This window comes from Triturus cristatus, chromosome 7 (assembly GCF_964204655.1).
Source record: "Triturus cristatus chromosome 7, aTriCri1.1, whole genome shotgun sequence".
Taxonomy (NCBI): Eukaryota; Metazoa; Chordata; class Amphibia; order Caudata; family Salamandridae; genus Triturus; species Triturus cristatus.
In genome coordinates, this window is record NC_140590.1 from 515,521,727 (window position 1) to 515,549,398 (window position 27,672).

Below are 27,672 nucleotides of genomic sequence, written 5' to 3' on the forward strand. Positions count from 1 at the left end.
GTGCCTCCTTGCACACCCACTTAAACATCACTGTAGAGATATCACATGTTTTTCTTACCTCCACCTTGCTCATAACAATGACTGTACATAAGGCCAGCGTCACCAGCACCAAAACAATGAGCAAAGATTTCTCCCACTTCCAGGCTTGAGAGAGTTGGCAGAGCTGCTGCGACATTTCACCTGAAATATAGAGGAATGTTCTTCAAATCCCTGGAGTTTGATCCAAAAGGCGATGGGTCATTAAAGAATTTGAGGTGAACTTCCCCAACACAACATTTTTTCATAAACAACAGGAAAAGTCCTATTTATATATTCAATAACGTATTGCTTTCGTAAGCTTCATGAAAAATATGTGGTGCAGAACATTTTCAGACTAAGGATGAGACACGTAATCGGAGAAATAAATGTTGGGGAAGTCACAGTGCAGAAGAGGACAGACGTTGAGGAGTGAGTTGAAAGCATCTCCATTTCCACACGGAGGGTGATATTTACAAGCCCCTATTGCCACCACAGCGTCACGTTTTTGGACGTTCTGGTGTTGTGCTGCCATTTTCCATGTAAAGTGGCTTAACGCCACCTTGTAAATATGCCCCTTTCAGATGCATTCTGTTGCGGGGATTCTGCTCATGCGCAGAACTATGATCAGGAAACAAGGACACCAGTGTCTCATTCGTTCTCCGTATCATGTCGAAGGTACCAATGATTAGACAACCCAGAACAAGCAGCTTAAAATACTCTCAGGAATGGTGGGAATCAAGAACACCTTTTTGTTGTTATTCTCATATCAGTCCACAACGTGAGTGATCAGATACACGGAAAAGTTTAAAATGTTTATTTTTAACTACGTGCTCTAATATGCAGTACTTAGGCTAACATAAGCAAACAAATTATTGGAAATAATACCATCAGCATTGTTACAATTCCATACAAAACAAAGGGAGAGATCATATTATAATGATAGTGGAAACAGGTCCTATAATACCTTGTGAACCACCCTCCCCCGGCTAGTAAGCTGGTTTTATAATAATAATAGAAGGTCTCTAGGTTTGAATGGGGAACCCCATACCTCCAAGATCAGCTTAGGTGAATCACATCACAGGATCAGCATTGCTCTCTGTGTCTGGAAAGGTTTTCTCCAAGAGTGCCAACATCATGCATGCAATGCAATATTAAAGGCACCCGAGTTTCAGATATTTGCAGCTGTGTGCTTGCTGCGTCTAGAGCGTGGGCCGATCAACCTGAATTCAACAGCATATATTGTTATTTGACCTTGACGGTTTCTGCACACAGTGTTCAGACTAAGGTCGCGGTGCACGTCTAGGGATGTGAAAAACAGACCGCTCTCATGGGAAGAAAAAGCAAGCAATCAGTTTTACTTATAATAACAGCTACCTGTAGTGTCGTGTGCAAAAGCAGCAAAGTGGCAAGATGGCGTTAACATCTAAAACGCTTATGCTAGCATAGCAATGTGTGCAGGCAAAACCCTGTCTTCACTACAATTCCTCAGAATCTGCAGATTACCAGGCGTTAGACTGGCGATACGAGGAGAAATAATTACATTCTCTTCAGTTTTTGCTCTCTCCTGCAGCACACTTAGAAAGAGCAAATCACCATTATTGATTGTTTATGCGCAGGAAGGTGTCTCTTCCTGCACATAAACAATCGCCCCTGCAGCGCAAGCACCCTTGCAACATGGCAGCAGAGAGCCTGCGCTGTCTCTAGGCAGCTTTATTTGCACCAGCGCTAGGGGAAACACAGGGGTGCACTGCATTCGTGTGAATACAGCGCATCCCAGCGCTTTTGGCTTTAAAAAATATCAGAGCATGGCACTGCCAAATTTGGCACAGCTCCACGCTACAACATTTTTTTGAAAATATGCCCTGAGCGTTTACTCTCCTGTATCTACACATATCTGCACAGAAATTCGGTGGTTGCACAAATGCACTACACATATATTCTGTGTGCATCTTTGTCCATCTTAGCAAAGTAACACCGGACATTTTGGTTTTGACATTGCTTGTTTTTATTGGTCATCTATTAGGTTAACATCGAAACAATCAAAAGAGAGGGAAAAATGAGACCAGGCTTTGGATGTTGAGAAGTACTGCACGTTCACCCATATGAACAACAACCGGGGCAAAATGCCCAGTCTTGTCCTTTCTGAGTCTCTAGCTGTCCAGTATCAGCCGGTCAGTTTTGTCCACATCAAAGGGTTACTTTACGCTGAACACAAGCCTCGCTAAACCCATGTGCATCAAACATCTATGATATATCTGGAAATCTTGGAGAAGGGAAGGGAGGGGAGGGGAGGTGAGTGGAGAGAAGGGGAGAGGAGTAGAGAGGAGGAGAGGAGAGGCGAGAGGAGGGGAGGGGAGGGGAGGGGAGGAAAGGAGAGGAGAGGAGAGGAGAGGAGAGGAGAGGAGAGGAGAGGAGAGGAGAGGAGAGGAGAGGAGAGGGGAGGGGAGGGGAGGGGAAGGGAAGGGAGGGGAGGGGAGGGGAGTTGAGTGGAGTGGAGTGGCGGGAGCAGGGGAGGTGAGGCGAGGCACAGCAACTTTTCCCAATTCTGAAGCAGTGATAAACGTTCACATGTTTGGCTTTGGTATCAGGATAGCCGTGGGTTGAATGTGCTATTCTTGGTTGACCGTTAACTTTGCGAGTCCCATATTTTATTGGTGTGGAGGTTTATTCTCATGTTTGATGAGTTGCTTCCTTCCCTGCTGGGAGCAGTGCCTTCCAGCATTCGATCTGACCCTCGGTGGAGTCTGAGGGAGACTGCAGAGTTCTTGTGTCTGGTTTTTTACTCCAGCATTTGATGATGGCATCTCGATGGCGGCATTCAATTCATAGTGGGCATGGCCACACCAGGTGGTAGAAACCAGCATCCGCGATTGTTTGGTATATTTTTCCCAGTAATTAGTGTGTAAGAAAAGTCCTTTGAAGTTAATTGTACTGCAACAATTAATAGACATAGTGACGTGGTAGATGTCATCTAAACAGAAGCAATCATGCCCCTTGACGTCAGTGAGAGTTTCTTCCAGACAGTAGTATTGGTCCTCAGGGCTTCTATTGCCACCGTAAGGGACGAGGTGTGGCGCCGTGGCCAGGGCGACTGAGTCTGGAATCTGGGGATCACGGTTTGAACCCCGGTGCCGGCGGCAGATTAGCCCAGCACCATGTGACTTGGGCAATAGCTTGCTTAATCTTCCCGACGGCCCCCAGCGCCTAGAGACCCTTACGGGTGATTGTTCGCACTTTACAAATGTGGATTATTATTATTATATTTCCTGCAATAACATCCAACTGACCTCGATGCATCTGAACCGCCAGGTACCTGAATGCTTCAAACTCCCAAGTCAAAGCTGTTCCTGGAAAAACTTCTTTAATGGAGCTTCAAGTCTATTGAATGGGAAAATTAAAGATTTCTCCCAGTTGGCCTCTCACCCAGCTATTCCCCCAAAGGATTGTAATATATCTGCTGTTAGCAGCATGTCCTCAGCATATCATGACATAATGCGGATTTGCACCCTTTATTTTCATGCCCATATTGTGAACCTCCCCCACACACAATCATGCTGCTCAAAGGTTCTGCCACCTTCTTGAATGATAACGGAGGCATGGGGTATTCCCGGAGGGTCCCTCTGTTCACTCTACAAGTCTGAGATATTACGTTTCCAGCATGCGCCATAGTCGTATGGTCAGCATATGGTAGAGAGATCCAAGACATCATTTCTTGCCCAGTACCTAGTTTCCGAATGTTGTGAATGGGTTTTGCCACCCAAGGGTATCAACACTTTCACCAGATCCATGGACAGCGAATCAGGCAGCAATCTAGTATCTATGGTTCCATCCACAGCCCAGAAGAGCCTTTGCATGAGGTATCTTGTCTCATTGTAAACCCACTCTGGTTAGGGTGGCCAATATCAAGGACGCATCTGCAACACAGTCGAATTATACTTCACTCAGTACTTTGTACTCAATATTTAACATAAAATTAGATTTTTTGGTCAAAGGGTCGCCTATAGATATTTTAAATGAACCTTTCTTTTCCTTCCTGATTGTAGTTATCTGCCCTGTCATTTAGCAGTGTTGTGTACCACAGCCAATGTGGGTGCCAAAATGTCAAAAAAACACTGGCAATGCCAATAGGTCACGGAAATTCGAGAGCTAATAACGTTGTTCATTTTAATATCTTTTAGTCATGCTTAATGGAGTGGAGTGGAGTGGAGTTGATGTATATGGTGTGGAGTGGCATTGTGTGGTTTGAAGTGAAATCGTGTGGAGTGGAATTGTGTTGTGCTGAGTGGAATTATATGTAGTGGAATTATGTGGCATAGTGGGCAGTGGAACTATGTGGATAGTTATCGTGTGGTATTGAGTGTAGTGGAATTATTTGTAGTGGGATTGTGGGTCATGGCGTGCAATTATGTGAAGTGGTATTGTATGTTGTTAAGTGGCATGTACTGGAGTGAAATTATGTGGCGTGGTGTTGAATTTGCAGCATGATTTGGAATTCTGTTGTGTTGATTGGATCTATGTGGTGTGTAGCAGATTTATGTGGTGTGTAGTGGAATTATGTGTTGTGGAGCAAAAAAAAAAATTATTGTGGAATTATGTGTTGTGGAATGGAATTGAGTGGACATTAATTGTGTGGCATGGACCTGTGTGGCACAGAGTAAAATTATGTTGAGTGGAATTATGTGGGATGGCATGGAGTGTTATTATGTGGATTGTTGCTATATGGCACAGAATGGATTTATGCAGAGTGAATTTATGTGGTATGAAGAAGAGTGTACTTTTGTGGAGTTGAATTTGTGGTGTTGAGTGATATTATGTAGAGTGGAATTATGTTGCATGGTGTGGAATTGAATTCTGTGGTGTGGAATTGTGTGGCATTGTGTGGAATTATGTTGCATGAAGTGAAGTGGAAATATGTGACATGTTGCCGAGTTTAATTTTGAGGAATGTGATTATGTGTTTTTAAATCGAGGGGATAAATGTGGAGTGTAAATTTGTGGAGTGAACTGTAATTATGTAGGTAGGAGTGGAATTATGTGTAATGGTATTATCCGTAGTTTAATTGTGTTGCCTGGAGTGGTATTTTGTGAAGCGGGATTTTGTGGCATAGAGCAAAGTGACAATATGTGGAGTTGAATTTGTTGGATTGTAGTTGTGTGGCACGCAGTGGAATGAGGTGGAGTAGATTTATGAGCAGTTGAATTCTGTGGCATGTAATTTTGAGATGTTTAAATGTGTTGTGTGTAGTGGAATTATGCGGTGTGGATTTGTGTATTGTGAAATTTTGAGACACTTAATTGTGTGGTGTTGTGTTGAATTATGCGAAGTTGATTGGTTGTTGTCTTCACCGGTCAGCTTCTGCAGTGATCTCTGCAGGGCTTATATTGCTGCAGGCAGCATATCTACTGCAATGATGAGGGAGCAGCCTTCATGGGAAGTGAAACAATGTCGTTTATTTTAAATGTGCATTGACATGAGGGGCAAAAATAAAGTTACTTAATTCCTCCTGTTGAACCATGGCAGCAGCAGCTTCAGGTGAACAAAACCCCAGTGATTAAATGAGAGATTTTTTCTTTTACTTGTCACCCTAGAGATATTTTCCCCAAATTTTAAAGTGGGCTTCTCTCGAATAATACGAGTATATCCACGGTGGCTCTTACGGACACAACATATAATTCCTAACTCAACTGAAAATAAGGTATGTCGATAAAGTATAAGCTATGTTTTCATACCTCCAATGGAGAGTAAATGTAGGGTACATGTTAAGTGATGACTCCTACTTCCATTATAGGCTTATTCAACAGTAGATGCCTCTACCGTGAAGGGCTATTCCATTTGGACAATTTTTTAAAACGTCTATCCCTTCCGTTACAAGACAATTGAGGTATGAGTGGGTCCTTTCTATAAATTTATAAAACACTTTAAGGACATCTGTTGATAAATAATAATAAAATAAATTCGAATAATATACGTGTCTATAGAAATACCGTCATACTGTCAAGTGTTTGCCTTACCAATTAGTAACAATACGCAGGCAATTAGCTATTTTCAAGTCAAGATACTGTAGCCATGAAATGTAGTATTGTATATTGCACTGTTTTAGTCAACATTTATTTTAAGACAATACTTTCCCTTCTTTTTAGATTTGATCATACTGTTTTTTAGTCCTGAAGAAGGTGAAATCACCGAAACGCCGCGTCGACTTTGATGATGATTTTTGTGACATGTATTCACGTAAATTGTTTTTTATTATGATTAATTGAATTTGATTAAAAGATTGTAACCCATTCTGGGAGGGAAGGATATTTTTATGTTGATATTTTTATGTTGCTTATTTACAAAATAAATAATTGTAATTTTACTGATTAGTATTTTAGATTTCTTTAGTGCATATACAAGCTACTGTATGTAGACTCTATGTTTGTGAGACAACCAACAGAATCGGTAAACATCAGACACTTGATTGATAGGATAAATCCGTAGGCCTTTCCTAATAGGGACATTTTTGTTTCTGTTGTAAGCAGCAGCTTGTCTGCAGTGAAGCCCTTTAAAATACGAACATCTGCAGCTATTAAAAGAAGAAATTCACCTTTGGTTTCCTGTCCAGAAAGGCTCATGAGGGTATTAAGAAATACAAGTGAGGGTGGTTGGTGAGGAGAGGGATAAAGATAGAGACACATAACAAAGATATAAAGGATAGCGCAATTGCTTTGCTTTAAGGCCCCCAAACATAATACGCTGAGCAGACCCCCAACCAAAGCTTATTATTCAAAACTAATGAAGATGCAAACCAGATCTAAGCCCCAAAAATATGATTAGAAGTGGAAATAGTAATCTTAAAATGATGTAGGGCGATAGCAAAATACAATATCTGCACTATGACCCCTGTTTGCTCCTGGGTAGGTCCAGCTACCATGTAGTATAAGCAGGCCCATGTGTGGTATTATGTGGCAATGGAGTACAAAATTAGGGAGTTCGGTTTAATTATGTGACAAGAAACTGTTTGGGAAAAGGGTTCTCCCCATTGGTGCCAGTTTAACACCCGAATATATCAATCAGCAACTGTAACCGAGGCCAATTAACCTTTGTCCAAAGTCGGTCACAGCACGCCATCTCATTTTGCGTTTCCTTAGGTATGTTTTAAACCATATGAGCTAGATTTTTTTCTGAAATCTGCAAATTATGCACCGCACGAGGATTATGTGGCAAATCTGTAATTATGCACAAAACACCGCAGACCCACATAACTCCAATGGCCCTAAATATCAGTAATAAAGTGCTTCGAGGAGCTCGATTTTCGCTTTGTCTCTTTGTGTGGGTATTACACTCTGCAAGGTCAAACGACCGGGGAATGCCACACGTTACAATAATGTTTACAATAATGTAAGTGTGTATAATTTATGTGTGTAAGATGAAAAAACAGATTGTTCAGGCTACTCTGTCATATTGTCCTAATTATATCTTCCCACCCTCTTCCCCCTGACCTCATCACACCTGGTGTGTGTGATCTGCGCTCTAACACACTGTTATAATAAGTACAGTTCGTCGTGTTTGAACTACTCCTGTTGCTATAAAAAAATTCTCCTCCGCACAACCTTTGCTGCTTACATAGAGCTACAAACACGCTACATCCGATTGGTGAACACCATACCGCTGGGTTTAATGTGATGTCAGACGCGCTGCAGCTGCAGCAGCATCGCAAGAGAGCTGATCACATCGACAGAGGACCCTAAAAGAGGGTGAGTGAGGAGGCGAGGGGGAGTGAACATTGGCTGGCCAAAAATAGACTGAAAGAGGAGGAAGAGGGCGGGGGAAGAGAAGAAGCCGGTGCGGTTTATACAGAGTGGGGCAGGAGAGTACCATGAGACGAGGGAGGGGCGGTTAATCACGAGAGACAAAGAGGAAGATAAGAAAACTAGGAATGGGACTGAGTGTTTATTCTAAATGAGGGGACACACAATTGAAACACAAAAAATGCCCCTTTTTCTATTTTGTGAATTGTTTAGCTTCAGGTGAAAACAGCTGCAAAAGTGGAAGCATGGCAGTTGCGATCTGGGCATCTGGGACGGGGGGCACTGCCCATAAATGAATACTACTGCTGAGAGATGACATCAGGGAAGAGAGGTGAGTGAAAACATGGGAAGAAGAAGAGGGACACAGCAGAGAAAGACATAGCCCGAGGGGCACCTAGCATCTGCTATAAAATAGCTACGTGGCATCAGGGCAGCCTCATCTAAAGGGAAATTCCCCGAGAGATAACGACACAGATCGGAGCACCCGCTTCAGTGAAGCCTGCAATATCCCAGCAGCCACACTCTGGGAGAGAACGAGTCCCAAGAGCCGCTCTGGGGCGGAGGATGTGGCGCCCGAGCAGCAGCTCTGGAAGAAAGAATGAAGCACCGAAACGGCCACTCTGACTTAAAGAGTGTGGCATCGAATCGGTACTAGGAAAGAATAATTGCTGAGCACAAGCAGTTGCTTCTGAGAAAGAATGTGACGCCCGAGTAGCCGCACTCATCCAGGGGACACTTAATTCCAGAGGGCGCCATGAAGACCCTTAATTCCAGAGGGCGCCATGAAGAAAGAGGTGGCTCGCAAAGTAAACAGTACCACGAGGAAGAAAGCAGTTGCATGTCCCAATAGGCAATTAATAGTAATAAAGTAAAAGAAAATAACAATGCAGCTACCTAGAAATCCAAGAATGTGCCTGAGCAACTCCACAGAGCACTACAGTGAACAGGGAACACATAATAAATAAAGTACCTCGTGAGCACACGGGAAGAATCAGATGATTGTCGAGCACGCCCTGCAATGTTGTATTACGTTTGTCCAGCGCTCCTAACGTAGTTGTAATTGCATTTATATAGAGCATACTACCCCTGACGAGGGGTTGAAGTGCTTTTTCGGCGAGTAGCACGCTACTCCGGAACCCATATAAAGGATTAGTGGTGAATTAGTATAGTGAAATATGAAAGTCATTTGAGTGGTGGATATGTTAGTCGGTTATTTGGATTGAGAACGGTAGCAGAATGATAAAAGAGGGAAGAAGGTCTGCATTTATATAGCGCTTGCTACTCTTGATGAGGTGTCAAAGCACTTTTTTAGCGAGTAGCATGCTACTCCGGAACCCATAAAGGATTAGTGGTGAATTAGTACAGTGAAATATGGTTGACATGTTAGTCTGTTATTTGGATTTATAAAGTGTTAGACTTGGCACTTTTTACAGGGTCATCCCTGAACATTTTGCCTTTCTCCTAGTATTTTTTTTCTGACCTGGTGTTGGTGGTTTTAGGACTCTGGGCACTTTATCACCACTGTTCAGTGTTAAAGTGCATGTTTTCTCTATGGTAAACTTGGTAAGATTGGTCTACACCTGTTTGGCATATTTAAATTACCTATCAGTCCCTTCTAAAGTGGTATCTCATATACCCTGGGCCAGTAAATTAAATGCTACTGGTGGGCTTGCAGTGCTGCTTGCGCCACCCACCAAAATAGCCTTTCAAACCTGTCTCAGGACTCTGCCATCGCAGGGCCTGCGTGCACAGTTTACTGCCACTGTGACGTGGCACATAAAGTGGTTGCCACGTCTGTAACCCCCCTTTTACTACATATCAGTCACCCCTAAGGTAGGCCCTGGTTAGCCCTAGGGGCAGGGTGCAATGTAGGTAAAAGGTAGGACATGTGCCTTAACTGTGTGGCATGTCCTGGTAGTGACAAGCAGCCATTTTGTTTCTCACTACAATGAGGCTGCCCTCTCGTAGGAATGCATTGGGGATTCCCTAATATGTGTTTCAGTGGTAATTCCTGACCAGAGAGGAGTAGCGTGATCAAGTTTGGTATGTTTGGAATAGTGGTAATAAACGCTGTGTAATGGTGTTCGCAGATTTATTACCACTATTTTAGAAATGCCACATTTAGAAGTGGGTATTTGTGTGTGCTATGTGCCTTTGTGCCTGCCTGTTTTGTATTGCATGTCTGGCTCTGGATGACAGGGGCTAGGGAGGTGCAGTGGCTCCAGAGGGACTGGGTGAGTCCACGCTAGGTTAAATAAGCCGATCTGCATTTGGAGTAGTGGGAGGAGTAGCACCTGGGCCTGAATAGGACTGTGCCTGCCATCCACAATGCTGGCTCCACCCCCCCTATGGTGTGTCTGGGGCCAGAGCCTAAACTAACAAAGGATGTTGTTGTGCACTGTAAAGGTGTTTTCAAGTCCCCTCCAGAACTGGTTTAGACCAGGCGCAGAGCCCTGTGCCAGGGGGAGAACAAAGACATGTGAGGTATAAATATTGGGGCTGTGACACCTTGAAATACAGAACTTTTTGGGTTACCTGCAGAAACTAAAGGACTGCTGGGCGAGGAGGAACCACCGTGTGACCCGGCTGCTGGCTCCTGGGGGTCCCTATGTGCTGGCCTGCCTTAGCCCAGCTATACCATCAGGAACTGGGGACTTAGCGCCTCGTGAGTGCTTCATGTTTATTGCCGTAATGCCAGAGGACGAGAGGAGCGCTTTGTGCCCTGCAGCATGGGCAGCGCCCCCCTCCCCGAGGTGGCCAGAGCCCCGGGTGGGGGCCCACACTGCCCTGAGGTCTGAGTAGTGCCTCAGGGTTTTTTGCGCTTGAAGGCGCTGTGCAGTGAAGCCCGCTGCATTTCAGGATCCCCTCGGAAGGAATCCCGGCATGGGGATTCCCCCATCCTGCCTGGTGGTGGGACGGCCCGCCAGAAGTCAGCCAGAGTCTGCGCCAATCAGCAAAGTTGAGCGGGAGCCTACCCCGTGTTCATGGGCATCCAGGGCCCCAGAGAGGAAGTCAAGCAGTTGCGGCCTGGCCGGAGGAAGTGCTGCTGGAGCGGAAGTCAGGCACTCCTGTGCCTGGTCCAAGGCAGAGCTCCCGTAGTGCTGAGTACAGCCCCGCATGCAGCCAAGAGCAAGACGTAGCCTCGCAGGCTCACTGGACCCCGTGGGAGAGGACCTGAGCCTTGCGGACTTCCTGCGGCTGCACCCTTCCTGTTTGGCCTACGAAAGGAGAGAAGCCCCAGTGAGTGGGGCTTGAAAGGCACTGTAGGTGCCTGTCTTCATGTCCAGCTATGCCGCCAGATTGCGGGTGGCTGCAATGAAAGGAGGGAAGCCCCGATGAGTGGGGCTTGCTAGTCACACTTTTGGTGCTGGTTTTCACAGCTGCGCCGCCAGATCGCGGGCAGCTGCAACATGGGAGCACTCCAGCTTTGAATCAAGGGTGAGTTGTACCCCGCCCCGATTGCTTTGTGGATCTTTTTAGGGGCATTGGCTCGGCTGTGTCCGCAGCTAGGGGGCTAGTGAAGCCTCGTGTCCATGGAAAGGGACACACAGTTTAGGAAGCCCCTTACTTGTAACAATGGCTTTGCGGGGAAGTCCAGTATGGGCCTCCCAGGATGAGACTGGCCAAGGTGCGTCCTAGGGTCAGTGGGACCTAATGCCATTAGGTGATGTGTGCACCTACCGAGTGTGCAGGGTGTTACTGTGGTGCACTAGCACTATGATGTTATGCCTCATGCCTCATGATTTATGCATAACGTGTTAATGCTAAGTGCCTCTTGCCAATAGTTACTGGTTGTTTCTTTATTTTCACTACTTGTGTGTTCTAATGGTTATGCCAGTCGCCTGATTGGCCCTGTAATGTATATTATCGCCTGTGAAGTGATACCTTGTGCCAGGTGGCACAGTGTATATATGTGATTACGTTCTAATGTTTTTTATGAGTAATACAAGGGCAATTTTTATATAACCTTTTGCGTGTGCCTAGTGTGCTGCTGCTGTGTGTGTGTTGCGCAAACACTTTACATATTGCCTCTGGGATAAGCCTCACTGCTCGTGCCAAGCTACCAAGGGGGTGAGCATGGGTTATCTACATCGTGTAACTCACTTGTCCTGACTAGAGTGGTGGTTTCTGCCTGGCTTAGGCCCTTGCCCTAGCCAACCAGAAATCCCATTTCTAACATAAAGGATAGTGGTGGGATTGAAGAGGGAAGGATTTAGAAATTTTTGTTGTTGTTTTGGAGCTCATAGCAGTGGAAGGAGGCTTGGGTTGAGAAAAAGGGAGGTGGAGGGGGAAGAGTCAGAGGGAAGGGTTTAGAAAGGCTTGTTTTGGGGGATCAGAATAGTAAAAAGAGGTATGAGATGATGCAAGGAGGGGTAGAGAAAGTAAGAGTATAGAAGGTTATTTTGGTGATCATAGTAGTGGTATGGAGTTTGGGATGAATGAAAGAGTGTCGTAGAGGATATATTATTAGAGGTATAGGGTGAAAAATAGGGTAGAGCATTGGAAAGAGTAGTAAAAAAGAGGTTTGAGATGAGTCAGAGTTGAGGTAGAGGATATATTGAGAGCGGCACAGAGTGAGAAATAGAGTGGTGCAATAAATATGCTGAATTAGAAGAAAATGCATAAATATATAAGTCCATAAGTGCATGGAAGGTATATAGATGCATAAAGCAAGGCAGTATATGTAGATTAAATATGTATTAAATAAACTGCAGCTTTCAAGTGTTGTTGTACTTTAAATTAAATAAGTCAGAGACATTAGAAAATACCCACAGCTCTGCCCTAAACGCAGCAACACTTTGACATTGCTCATTCCATACCCCCAAGAACCAATGGACCATATGGCCGCCATTATTGCGTACGAAGTGGAATATGCACCCAGTTTACTGGGTCATCAGATTTCTTAAGTGATTCAGGTGCTGCCTCCACCTTACATCATTCGAAAAGTTTGTGCTCAAGTAGGTGAAGTAAGAAGCTTGTTCCAGAGAAGAGATTAATGTAAAGTTTTTCTTTATTCTCTTTTGTGGGTGAAACTTCATTAACTTGGTTTTTGCCATGTTGATTATCATACACTTTGAGGAATAACATTCTCCAAATCTTTTTAAACCATTCTGAAGGCCAAAAGGGGGCTCTGAGACCCGAAGAGTGTCATCAGCAAACAGGAGTGTTGCGACCTTAGACCCACCATAGACTGGAGTGTCAATGGTACAGGATTGAACATACTCTACAACTATGGCAATATATAATGAAAATATCATGGGTGCAAGCCTGCTGAGCCCCCACGAATCTTAGCAAACTTCCCATCATGCAATCTGATCAATATGGAAAAAAATTCCAGGTGGAGTATAAAGATCTGACACAGTGGACCACAATAGGTGGCCAGGACTTTCACAAAGGCGCAGAAATGCCACAAATAACAGCTGGTTTTTCAGTAATGCAAAATTGATCAGTAGAAGGTAGAGCCTGAAAGCTTTATCGATTGTGCTCATGTTCTTCCTGAAGCTGGCCTGACAATTAGATAGAATCTTGATCTCCTCGACCCAGCTCTTGATCCTTTATAGCAATACACTGGAAAAAAACATTTCTGAATATTGCTGAGCAGGCTAAGAGGGATGGTAATTATTAATCTTTTACCTGTAACCTTTCTTGAAGACCAGCACAATCTCGGCTCCAAGACATGAATCATGTATAATTGCACTACTAATAAATGCAATGTATTCAGTAGTGAGTCAGTTCACTCCTTCTCAAGTAGATTTGAAAAGCAAGAAAATCAAATGAGTTGGTGAGTCCAAATGATTGTTTTATTTGTTCAAATAAAGGACTTCTGTTTCAGCTGATCCAATCATTCAAGCTTATATTTTTCAAAATAAGGCGAACAAGCACATTTGAAGCGGAAGTGAACAGCCGACACATGTTTCACCCTTATGGCTCAATATCGGGCCAGGGCTTTCTCAAGGCTGAAAAAAGATATTTGTGAAAAAAATATTAGATGAATTAGAGTCTTAAGGAAATCTAATATCACCCGGTGATGTGTAAGAAAAGTAACCGTGATATAGAAAAACCAGAATAATGGGAAAGTGCTCAGGGCAGCGTGAGGGGGAAGGAAAACAAGGACAAATTATTCCCATTATTCGCCTGAGAGAAGGGATACTGTTTTCTCAGGTATAGCAATCATGGAGGCACTCAGTGAGAGTATTATATTCACAGTCTGTGACCTTGTCAAATACAAGAAAAACGGCAACCATAATGACAATAGAGAATTGATAGGTGTGTTTTTAAAGTCAGGTGCTGTTAGTACAGGTTTGCAGGCTTTAAGAGGGAATTAGTCGTGTCATTTTCACAAATGAGGTGATTTAGTCATACCACAGAAAGGCAGGTATAACAAGATATAGCGATTAAGTTAGATCAGATATATGCCTTAATGTTCAAGGATGCAGCACGGTACATTAGCTTCATATATCACTATTCAAGGTCACTGCGCAATACATTCGGTCAGACCTCTGCACCGGAAAATTAAACAAAAAGAAGAGAAAGAAGAGAGAGAGAAAGAAGAAGAAAAGAAGAGAGAGAAAGAGGTGGAGAAAAAAGGAGAAAGAGGAGAAAGCAAGCGAGAAAAGAGGAAAGAAGAGAGGTGAGTAAGAATGCCTGTAAATTTATTCAGACTCAGTACTAATATTACATATATAATTTACATGGCATTGTGTGCTTAAACCGGCTATCATTTGGCCCTTAGCATACTATTAAATTCATTCTCTAGGGAAGTAGTTATGCACTTCATAATCTCATTGCGCAAGGCATTAGTAGGGTTCTACACAGCATAAAATGCATTTTTACAATTTATGAGAGGAAATTAATGATTGTGCTCTTAATTCTCATTTTCGAACCATTATTTTTATAGGACTCTATATCACAGAGACGAGTCCAACTCATCTCGAGTCAACAACCGTAAAGATAAACAAGGCGGGAGGATTCCAAAATGTTTCAGTCATAGTTGATACGAGAAACGGTATCATAAGGACAGCTTCGTCCCGTTTCAAAGCAAAAAAGCAAAGAGACAAAAAGGTCGTTAACAAAGTTCAAGGGGCCGCCTGCTGTCCAGTCACTTACTTCAGGTTCAAAGGATGAAAGTCTCAGGATAATTCCAGGCGCTTATTCTTCCCACCATGGTATAGTCGCGTTGTGGTCCGCGGCCATCTTTAAGAAGGCTAACGAAGCCAGTCACGTGTCTACGGCATTCGTGAAGGTACGGCTCGTCATCTGGAGCGCCATCTTTAAATGTGTTGATGTTGCATTGTAATGCCCCATCATATATATGCAGAGGGCATCGAGAGTTCGAAATATACATCGGAGTTATTAATACGGTGACTATTTATGGTTGTTAAAATCAATACATATCAAAATCTGGTGCAAAAGAGATTTAAACCGTATTACTTGTGTCTATGGCTCTTCCAAGGACGCGTATCATCTTAAGTCCGATATGCGTTGCTAGAGACAGTCCGTAGACGTGGTTTACTGAACTAAGCAGGTATCTTATAAATTCAAAAATATCAGTTGTATTAAGTTTTCATAAAATAAAATAAAGTTCATTTTAGAAGAGCTGCCTCTCTTTTAGAAAGATAAATGTGTTGAATTATCGAACCTGCCATATCCTCCTGAATTATAGCCGGCAAAATGCATCAATACTGCATCAAGCATTGATGAGATTATTATCTGGGACTCGGATAGTACACAGCTAATAGGTCCCGAGATCAAGTCATGCGCGCTCTGCAATGGGAGGGAGTTAATGGTATTTAATAATAGTGGGTACTAAACCTCTCATGACGTAAGTTAAAATATTTTAAAGGCAAAATATTACAGTTGTCAGACTATCTACAGAAAGACAACAGTTAGACAGAACTAACCATATCCAAATGGTACGTTTCAGTGTATATACAGGATAAAGAGCTGAAATGAAAATGCAAGTATGAAATACATATGATGAACAGAATAGGGAAACGAGGAAAAGGGGAGCCTTAATGAATCAAGGCTCTGTAGAGACATAAATGATTCAGAATAAGTATATCACAAAGGTTGGCATTTCTACAATTCTCCTATACAGCAGTACTGGTTAATAACCCCAAGAACAAGTGCTTCTTAGGGTGTGATTGCTTTCTGTTCCTTCTGGTGACCACTCATACCCAGCAGTATATTCGTTGGTGAAGTGAGGGATCTTATAGCCAATGGTGCCATTCGTGATCTTTGTTTAGGCCTGTTTCTACTGTCCCATAGCGTATTATGTAGGCACTTTCTTTCTGCCGTAGTCGCTGTTCCAAATTCCCTCCTCTTTCATGTTGTTTTACTTTTTTCCAGGCCACAGAAAACGAAATTGCGATTATGTTCATGATGCGTGTTGAAGTGTTCAACTAAGGGTTGTCTGTCATCCGTTTTATGGATATTCCGATAGTGTTCCTGTATTCGTATTTTAAGTGGTCGAATCATACTCCCTATGTAATGTTGTCCACATGGACAAGTGATTAAATAGATTACATTTTTGCTTTCACAGTTAATAAAGTCTTTAATCTGGAAACTCTGACCATTTATCATCGTGCTCTGTATTTTAGATTTACCCAATTTGCATACTGAACAGTTGGCACAGGTGTAAAAGCCAATTGGTTTATGTAGGAAGGTCACAGTCTTTTGTTGAGGTTGAAAAAAAGAAGGACACAGAGAGTCACAAAGATTTTTACTTCTCGTGAAGCTGAGTTGAGGTTGATCTTTTACTACATTTCTTACTGTCGGGTTGAGTGTCAGCAGACTCCAATGTTTTTTCAAGACTTTGCGTATATAGTGATGGCCATTACTAAAGTGGGTAAGAAACCGTATGGTAGATTCCTTCCCATTCTTTTTCCTGTTAAGCAAGAGGTTATTTCGGTCCAGATGGGAAACATGTTGTTGTATGTCTCTAAAGGAACACTTATTATGTCCTCGTTGTGTGAGTCTTGATATGATCTCTTTTGATTTGATATCATAGCCTTTGTCTGAGCTGCAGTTAATTCGAGCCCTGCGAAATTCTCCTGATGGAATGTTCTTAATAGTATGCTGGGGATGGCTGATTTGGGATCCCTGGACCTTGGTATCTCTACAATAGTATTGAATAAGGATTTCATCTTTTCTGGCGTGCTAGATACCAACAGGAATAGTATCAAAAACTTTAATAAAATACAACTGATAATTTGCATAAATAAATATAATTGTTACTCTTTCAAAAGCAATGACAATCTGAAGACGTACAAATGGCAACCTATGACAATAGGAGAGAAAGAAGGAATATAAGACTTGAAGAAGTATTTGACCCGTTAGGAACCAATGTGTCAAGACAATCGAATATTATCAACCCACAATCTGCAAAGAGCATTTTCCAAGCTTTGGAAAAAGCAGTCAAGAAAGAGACATCAAAATGGTGGGAAGGAGCATCACTAAAAAAGTATTTGGAACATAATCTGATCCCAAGAGGTTTGAGAATCCTAATTTTCCCTCCAATAGAAACAACAGCACCCGAAAAACTACAACTATGGGAAGATAACCTAAGAACGGCTTCTAACAATATGCTGAGACAACTAATTGATATTGCCCAAAAAGAACATGGAAAATACAAACTGGAAGTTGATACATTGTCCAAAACAATCGAAGAAGCAAGTTGGGGTGACATAACAACCAAAAACTATGATATGTTGAATAAAGTCCTTGATGACTTCGAGGAAGACATCATCCAAAGGAAAAACCGCAAATTCAGACGGGATATGACCGATTACCAACTAGGGAGAGTTTATACTTTTGCAAAAAAATATGACAACATAACCCCTACTACGGCTGCAACTCAAGCAAGTAGCTCTTCCGAACTTATACCATCATCCGATGCAGAGTCTATAGAAAATCCAGAGGATGGGACAAGTGCGAGACCACAAGTAAATTTTCGCGAGGAAGTACGCAGACATCGTCTGGGCAACGCACAAGACAATCGAACCCGACCACCAAATATAAAAACTACAAAACCCAATATAGTGGGAGTACAAACACGAGCACGAAGCAAGGAACTGACCAAATCAGTACCAACAGAACAGAAATAACTCTGTGTAATTTGGTGGTCAACCTCTCAAATAAGACCCTGACTGAAACTCATCATCAAATTCTAAACAAGGGCTTATCATTCTGTCCTACAGCAAGTTGGGACCTGGTACAGACCAAAATTGATCTATTCAAATTCACCAGGAGGTTAAAATTACATTCCTTTTTTTCCGATGAAATTCAAAAAACAAGACAAAGTCACCCTGCCATCACAAGTCATCTTTCAGTAGAAGACCTGGAGGACATCAATTTGCTGACACACCTGTCCACGGATGTTCCCACGGATGGTCTGGAATCCCTAACAACAACAGCAGAGGAACTGGATATAGATATCTTTTATTGTAAAAATACATCGCTCAAGAGAAAATCAAAATTCACACCAATACTACCAACATGCAACACAATAGACACCTTTTTTTCTGCCGTGAATCAAGACCTAGAGATTGAACATCATAAATACTTGTCTAAACAAAAATACTTTCCACAAAACATCACACGGAATGAAAAACAAGTATTGCTGGAGCTTAAAAATTATCCATCGCTAATTATAAAGGAGGCAGATAAAGGTGGAAACGTTGTCCTCCTGGACACAGTTGACTATCTTCAAGAAGCTGAACGCCAACTGGGGGACTCTGCCTGCTACACCAAACTTACCACAAATCCAACTAAGGAAATACAAGAGAACTTGGCTATTTTATTCAATAAATGGTATGAAAATGGCCTGTTAACACTAGAAGAAAAACAACTCTTATTTTTAGACACTCCAGTTGCTCCGACTCTATATCTCTTGCCAAAAGTTCACAAACCAGGTATACCTCCAAAAGGAAGACCTATTATTGCTGGAATTGATTCCATATGCTCCCGGATAGGGGCATACATTGATGAGGAATTACAGCAGTTCATGAGAGATCTTCCCTCATTCATTCGAGACACCAAGGATGTTCTACAGAAACTTAATAACATCACATGGCAATCAGACTATCTCCTTTCCTCCATCGATGTTGTTAGTCTATACACGTCTATCCGACATCCTGATGGTATAGCAGCAGTAAGAAAATGTCTACAAGGTAGATCTGTCCATTTCACTGCAAGGAACAATATGATCTTGGATTTCTTGGAGTTTTGCCTATACAACAACTACTTTCTCTTCAATGGAATTTACTACCTACAAAAACAAGGTACAGCGATGGGGGCCAAATTTGCTCCCCCATGTGCCTGTATTTTCATGGGAGAAGTAGAACGCCATTGGATCTGGAATGACAACAAGATCAACTTCTCCAAAAATATAGTTATGTGGGGCAGATACATTGACGATATGCTTTTAATATGGCAAGGATCTGAGACATGCTTACTCAACTTCATAAAGACTCTGACACCCAATCAATGGGGCATCAATATAACATATACTATATCCAAAAAAGAAATTGATTTTTTGGATTTAAGTATTTACGTTGAAGATAACCGTTTACAGACACAGATTCATAGAAAGAACACTGCTGCCAACTCGATCCTACATGCGTCCAGCAGCCATCCCCAGCATACTATTAAGAACATTCCATCAGGAGAATTTCGCAGGGCTCGAATTAACTGCAGCTCAGACAAAGGCTATGACATCAAATCAAAAGAGATCATATCAAGACTCACACAACGAGGATATAATAAGTGTTCCCTTAGAGACATACAACAACATGTTTCCCATCTGGACCGAAATAACCTCTTGCTTAACAGGAAAAAGAATGGGAAGGAATCTACCATACGGTTTCGTACCCACTTTAGTAATGGCCATCACTATATACGCAAAGTCTTGAAAAAACATTGGAATCTGCTGACACTCAACCCGACAGTAAGAAATGTAGTAAAAGATCAACCTCAACTCAGCTTCAAGAGAAGTAAAAATCTTCGTGACTCTCTGTGTCCTTCTTTTTTTCAACCTCAACAAAAGACTGTGACCTTCCTACATAAACCAATTGGCTTTTACACCTGTGCCAACTGTTCAGTATGCAAATTGGGTAAATCTAAAATACAGAGCACGATGATAAATGGTCAGAGTTTCCAGATTAAAGACTTTATTAACTGTGAAAGCAAAAATGTAATCTATTTAATCACTTGTCCATGTGGACAACATTACATAGGGAGTACGATTCGTCCACTTAAAATACGAATACAGGAACACTATCGGAATATCCATAAAACGGATGACAGACAACCCTTAGTTGAACACTTCAACACGCATCATGAACATAATCGCAATTTCGTTTTCTGTGGCCTGGGAAAAATAAAACAACATGAAAGAGGAGGGAATTTGGAACAGCGACTACGGCAGAAAGAAAGTGCCTACATAATACGCTATGGGACCGTAGAAACAGGCCTAAACAAAGATCACGAATATACTGCTGGGTATGAGTGGTCACCAGAAGGAACAGAAAGCAATCACACCCTAAGAAGCACTTGTTCTTGGGGTTATTAACCAGTACTGCTGTATAGGAGAATTGTAGAAATGCCAACCTTTGTGATATACTTATTCTGAATCATTTATGTCTCTACAGAGCCTTGATTCATTAAGGCTCCCCTTTTCCTCGTTTCCCTATTCTGTTCATCATATGTATTTCATACTTGCATTTTCATTTCAGCTCTTTATCCTGTATACACACTGAAACATACCATTTGGATATGGTTAGTTCTGTCTCAAACTGTTGTCTTTCTGTAGATAGTCTGACAACTGTAATATTTTGCCTTTAAAATATTTTTAACTTACAATGACATGAGAGGTTTAGTACCCACTATTATTAAATACCATTAACTCCCTCCCATTGCAGAGCGTGCATGACTTGATCTCGGGACCTATTAGCTGTGTACTATCCGAGTCCCAGATAATAATCTCATCAATGCTTGATGCAGTATTGATACCTTTTGCCGGCTATACTTCAGGAGGATATGGCAGGTTCGATAATCCAACACATTTATCTTTCTAAAAGAGAGGCAGCTCTTCTAAAATAAACTTTATTTTATTTTATGAAAACTTAATACAACTGATATTTTTGAATTTATAAGATACCTGCTTAGTTCAGTAAACCACGTCTACGGACTGTCTCTAGCAACGCATATCGGACTTAAGATGACACGCGTCCTTGGAAGAGCCATAGACACAAGTAATACGGTTTAAATCTCTTTTGCACCAGATTTTGATATGTATTGATTTTAACAACCATAAATAGTCACCGTATTAATAACTCCGATGTATATTTCGAAATCTCGATGCCCTCTGCATATATATGATGGGGCACTACAATGCAACATCAACACATTTAAAGATGGCGCTCCAGATGACGAGCCGTACCTTCACGAATGCCGTAGACACGTGACTGGCTTCGTTAGCCTTCTTAAAGATGGCCGCGGACCACAACGCGACTATACCATGGTGGGAAGAATAAGCGCCTGGAATTATCCTGAGACTTTCATCCTTTGAACCTGAAGTAAGTGACCGGACAGCAGGCGGCCCCTTGAACTTTGTTAACGACCTTTTTGTCTCTTTGCTTTTTTGCTTTGAAACGGGACGAAGCTGTCCTTATGATACCGTTTCTCGTATCAACTATGACTGAAACATTTTGGAATCCTCCCGCCTTGTTTATCTTTACGGTTGTTGACTCGAGATGAGTTGGACTTGTTTCTTTGATATAGAGTCCTATAAAAATAATGGTTCGAAAATGAGAATTAAGAGCACAATCTCTTAATCATTAATTTCCTCTCATAAATTGTAAAAATGCATTTTATGCTGTGTAGAACCCTACCAATGCCTTGCGCAAAGAGATTATGAAGTGCATAACTACTTCCCTAGAGAATGAATTTAATAGTATGCTACGGGCCAAATGATAGCCGGTTTAAGCACACAATGCCATGTAAATTATATATGTAATATTAGTACTGAGTCTGAATAAATTCACAGGCATTCTTTCTCCTTTTTTCTCCACCTCTTTCTCTCTCTTCTTTTCTTCTTCTTTCTCTCTCTCTTCTTTCTCTTCTTTTGTTTAATTTTCCGGTGCAGAGGTCTGACCGAATGTATTGCGCAGTGACCTTGAATAGTGATATATGAAGCTAATGTACTGTGCTGCATCCTTGAACATTAAGGTATATATCTGATCTAACTTAATCGCTATATCTTGTTATACCTGCCTTTCTGTGGTATGACTAAATCACCTCATTTGTGAAAATGACACGACTAATTCCCTCTTAAAGCCTGCAAACCTGTACTAACAGCACCTGACTTTAAAAACACACCTATCAATTCTCTATTGTCATTATGGTTGCCGTTTTTCTTGTATTTGACAAGGTCACAGACTGTGAATATAATACTCTCACTGAGTGCCTCCATGATTGCTATACCTGAGAAAACAGTATCCCTTCTCTCAGGCGAATAATGGGAATAATTTTTCCTTGTTTTTCTTCCCCCTCACGCTGCCCTGAGCACTTTCCCATTATTCTGGTTTTTCTATATCACGGTTACTTTTCTTACACATCACCGGGTGATATTAGATTTCCTTAAGACTCTAATTCATCTAACATTTTTTTCACAAATATCTTTTTTCAGCCTTGAGAAAGCCCTGGCCCGATATTGAGCCATAAGGGTGAAACACGTGTCGGCTGTTCACTTCCTCTTCAAATGTGCTTGTTCGCCTTATTTTGAAAAATATAAGCTTGAATGATTGGATCAGCTGAAACAGAAGTCCTTTATTTGAACAAATAAAACAATCATTTGGACTCACCAACTCATTTGATTTTCTTGCTTTTCAAATCTACTTGAGAAGGAGTGAACTGACTCCCTACTGAATGCATGTACTTTTTTGAGACCATAGAGGTCCAGTGTCTTGAGTCATCCTCCACAAGGAATAAGTTATATACAAATTGAGCAATTCCCTCCAGATTTGGGATCCCTGGACCTTGGTATCTCTACAATAATAAATGCAATGTATCAGCCCCAGAGAATGGGATTAGAGTTATAAAGATTGCTGGGATTCCTTAAGGGCCTGGGCCTTTCCACGTTTTGCTTGTTTGTGGGTTTCATCGGATCTTTTAGCAAAAAGGGCTTAATTCATTGGATACATCAAAAACAACATGTTGCAGCAAGCTACCCAACTAACAGTACTTCTAGTAGAGTATAAAACATGGATTAATAAAAATACCACTGGTCCTCTGTTATAAATGACTCTGGAAAAAATGGTTTTGTTGTTGTGGCTGGATGCTACAATTCTCCAAAAAGTATATATGTCCTTGTTCCTTACAGCAGGCAGTAGATCGTTCCGGCTGTCTCTTTCCCAAACCATGGATTTATAATGATGTCTTGAGGCCGCACTATCAGCAGGTTTCCCCTCTTCATAGATCGTATTAGAGAGGCCTTCATCAGTGACTGGCTTTGTTGAACCAATGATCGGCTTTTCAGAAGGATTTCTTCCTTTCACTGATTTGCCTAGAAAGAAGTGGCGATATAAAGTTCACTATGCTATTATGCTGATTGAGAATTTGCTGTGGGCAGAGGAAGGAAGATTCTTCTTGGGATAATATGTCTTGTACAAAGGTAGATATCAAGGGTAAGATGTGGTTAGACTACACTTTGTACAACTTCATCCTAACTGGAGCATGCACCCTGAATGGTATCTCAAAGAGGGCTAGAAATCAGGGGCCAGGTGCATCAAAGGTTTTAACTCATTCTGTGCCGATGGGAAAATGTGTTTGTACATATGCGCCCTCATCCCCCATCAGATTGAAAGCGTAAAGAAAAGGATCAGTGTATAATGATCACTTTCCGGGAATGCTTTAACCCTCATATCGCACAGTGGTGTATAGCAATAAGAACAATCTATCGGGCTTTTTGAATAACCATCGTTGAAAGTTGTCTGCCTGGGTGTGTCTGATTCTGATCACCTATTGCAAGCGCGAAGGCTGTGGGGCAAAGTCAATAAAACTAACTGGTTTCCTGCTGCTGTCAGATGTCTATTATTCCCCTTTAGAAGTCGAACCATATCCTGTCTTTATTTGCGACCGCAATGGGGTACTCATTATTCCCTGCAATAATTGTAGCCAAACTGAAGCTGTTTCTCAGACCCATGTTTTGTGTACTTAATATCTCGTCAAGAATTGATAGCAGTTTTGCAATTTCGCCAATGGGGCACTCTCTGCAATATAAATTGTCATTTGAAAGTTTTGAAAGGTCAAAATGTTAGCAGCAGATATTGGATATTAGGATGTTTAGCGTTAATGACGGTTCATCACAGCAGCAGTAACCCGATCTGAGCAAGTCACCCATTCCCACAAATTAAAAAAAGTAGTCCCGAAACAATGCCCTACAATGTGCGCTGTGTATGTGAAAAGTAGATGGGAAGTGCACTCGGAGGGCTAAGCACCAAAAGAGGAGTGACTTATTCATGCCCTTGACAAATGGGTAGGACGAAAAATGGAGTGGCCATGGTGCCAGCAAATGGGCAGTCTATGGGCGGGCTTTCAGCCCAGAAGAGGATACAGCATGCCTCGGTTCGAGCTGAGACGTACAAAGGTGGAATGGAACTCAGAGGGCACGTCTTAAGTTCCTGGTGTTTTCCCACCTCCTAGTTTAGTAATTGTTCTAAACTAGCCCTTGTTAGTTCCTCCATCGTCGTCGTATTTCAGATCACACAGCCGTGAACAGTGGTCCGTGAAAGCTTGGGTAGTTTTCTCCTTGTGAGTATTCTGCTTCCTTCTGCATTGCTCTGATCGGTGAGCCCTGTGTATAGGATTTAATTAGCCAAGCTAGCAGCCATCCCACTTTGCATGATTCCTTGCCTGTTACATTACTGTAGCTTTGGTTTTACACAGAAGCAAATCCAATTGCCCATAAACAGTTTATAGCAACTTTCTTTTCAGGATCCTAAGAGGACCAAAAGGATATGTAAGATTAAGGAAAAATAATAGAAACTGAATCCTGTTACCTGTGACAATCACCACTGTGCCTGACCCATACAAATCGGAGAAGGGCGAATTTTTCTTGCTTCCAACGCACATGTACCAATCCGTATCACTTTCCCGCAGCTGGCGCAGCCTTATTGTCATGCTCATTGCTGTCCCAAACACCTGGACGCGCTCAGCAAATTCATTCCCCACACTGCTGACTAATCCGCTTTCCTTCGAGAAGTGCAGGAGCTCCCGGACACCTCTCCTCAGGCTCATCTTGTCCGCAGTCCGATCTGGAGGTACCTCACAGGTTATATTGATCGCTGCATCCTCAGTGACCGAAATGAAGGCCGGCTGCTGGTCAATGCTCTGAGTTGCACCTGCGCATAGAGAAGAACACATGATGAAATATGGCAGCCAATAGGAGGGCCTACACTTTCCCGTGATTGACGCAATTAGTCTCATAAGCATTAGTCCATGAAACTCACCAGAGGGCTCCCACACACAGTTGTTTCATATAACTAAGGGCCAGATGTACTAACATTAGGAATACCGATTTCCTAATTGCAATTCTTTCTGAATCACAATTAGGAAATCGTATTCCTAATGTACTCTTTTGAGTTTCATTAGCGATTCCTAGTGAGTCGCAAATAGACCTACCTCATGCTTATTAATGAGGTAGGACGCAATCTGCGACCCATTAGGAATAGATGCCATCACACCGATGGTGGCCTACTGAGGTCAGCAGACCGCCACGTCTGTGAGTGCTTTTAAATAAAGCAGTCTTTTTTTTTTTTTTAAACGTAACCTGTTTTCCTTTAGGGATGTGTTTAAAAAGAAAAAAATAAATTTTGCAGTTTCATTTTTTAAGGATGCTCTTCAAAACTATTTCTTTTCCATTCTTAAATGGGAAGCGGCTACCACCTACTTCAAGGCATCGGTAAAATATGAATACTTTGCGACCGTAATTCTATTGCAAAACATTCACACATCCTATTCAGATTTGGTTATTTGGAAGGGATGCCATAAACACTCCCCTTCCAAATACCGAAATCGCAAACACAAATAGCATTATCTAACGTGTTACCAAATCCCAATTTGTGTTTTGAACATATGCTAAAGCATTTTTGCAGTCGGAAAATGTCCGTTTCTGACCACAAAAATGCTTTGTACATGTGTCCATAACTTGGGTTGGACAGTCATACCATATCAGAACTTCTTCTGGCAAAACTGACAGTTGGAAATGGACATCTTTGCATCATGTCCTCCTAGATCTTTTGCCTTCTTTTGCCGAACCCATTATTGTTGGCCACAGGACTCTGCACACTTTAGTCCTGCTAACCAGTGGTAAAGTGATTGTTCTATCCCTTTTAACCCTGGTAAATTTATATACTAATTGGCACGTATAATTAACTTCCATGTATATGGCACTGCATGTAGCAAGGGCCTGTAAATTAAATGTGAGTAGGGTAGTTGCAGCACTCATTGTGTCACCCACTAAAGTAGCGCTGTATAGCATGTCTCCAGGACTGCCCCTGCAGCCTGTGTGCAGTTTTAAAACTGCAATTTCAACCTGGCAAAACACACATTTTGCCAGGCCTAAATCTTCTTTTTTAATGTTTATAAGTCACCCCTAATATTGACCCAGAATACCCATAGTATATAGTAAGAAAGGTGGTCCTTAATACAAAGCGATCAATCATGTACTCAAACAAGGATATGTCTACATTACTAATCTATAATAAAATCAATAATTATTAACCATCAATAAAGAAAAGAGGGTGATATTTACAAAAAAAGTCGTAGCACGGTGTTGCTCCAAAATTGCTAATGCCTCACTTTGTCATTTTTTTAAAGCAGGGATGCGCCGTATTTACAAAAATACAGATAAACCCTGTGTTTTTTCCCTAGCATTGGCACTAAAAAAAGCTGCCTAGTGCCAGTGCAAGCACCCTTGTCCCATGTTGCACGCTGCAGAGGTGATTGTTTATGTGCAGGAAGGGACATCTTACTGCACATAAACAATCTTTACAGACGATTTGCTGTTTCTATGTATGCTGCAGAATGCAACACACACGGAAAGAGCAAAATACAAGAAGAAATAAAACATTTCTCCTTGTGTCACCTGTTTAAGACCAGGTATTTCCTGGTCTTATTTTTGGCGCTGCCCCATACCTTATAAATATGGTGCAGCATCAAAAAGCAATGGGTGTTGCAGCGGAGCGCCCAAAGCAACACCCATTGCCCGCCCTTTTGCCACTGCAGACTGCCGCTGTAAGGGGCATATTTACAAGGTGGTGTTTAGCCGTGTTAAGTGGCTTAATGCCTACTTGTAAATATTGGGTTGAGAGCAACACCACTGGAGCACAAGAAAAAGTGATGCTCCGGTGGCATTAGGGGCTTGTAAATATACCCCAGTTCAGTGAGGTAAACAACCGTGCTCAGTACTTAAGCATATTGAGTTATTCGGTACTAAAGCAGAGTGTGATATCAACCAATCAATCAATGACATCTGTAAAGCACTTGGCTGTTCCAGAAGAAGTGTCCCACTGCTCAAAAGCATAGAACAAGACATGCCTAATTTTGGTCAAAGAGCCAGGTTTTTAGTTCTTTCTTAAGGCAGTGCTCGGACTCGGCTATGCAAAGTTTGATTGGCAAGGTGTTCCAAAGCATTGACGTCACTACCGTGAGCGAGCTAACTCCACAATGGACTTTGGGGATATGCACAAGTAGGAGGTGGTTAGATCTCAAAGATCTCACTTTTTGGTACCGACGAGCCTATTTCTCAGCTAACAATGGCCTTTACCCTCAAGGGCTCCAAAAGCCAAGTTAGGGCTTTACA

The 27,672-nt window shown here is 42.0% G+C and overlaps 1 protein-coding gene across 1 annotated transcript in view; it reads right to left on the reverse strand.

The window, feature by feature from the left end:
• CD7 (CD7 molecule) overlaps positions 1 to 27,672 on the reverse strand; it is a 131,376-nt gene that overhangs the window by 7,814 nt on the left and 95,890 nt on the right. Inside the window, exons 2-3 of the mRNA XM_085616875.1 lie at positions 24,869 to 25,210; positions 59 to 180 (exon numbers count right to left, since the gene is read on the reverse strand). Of these exons, the coding sequence (XP_085473001.1) occupies positions 59 to 180; positions 24,869 to 25,210 (464 nt within the window). The remainder of the gene's footprint in view (positions 1 to 58; positions 181 to 24,868; positions 25,211 to 27,672) is intronic.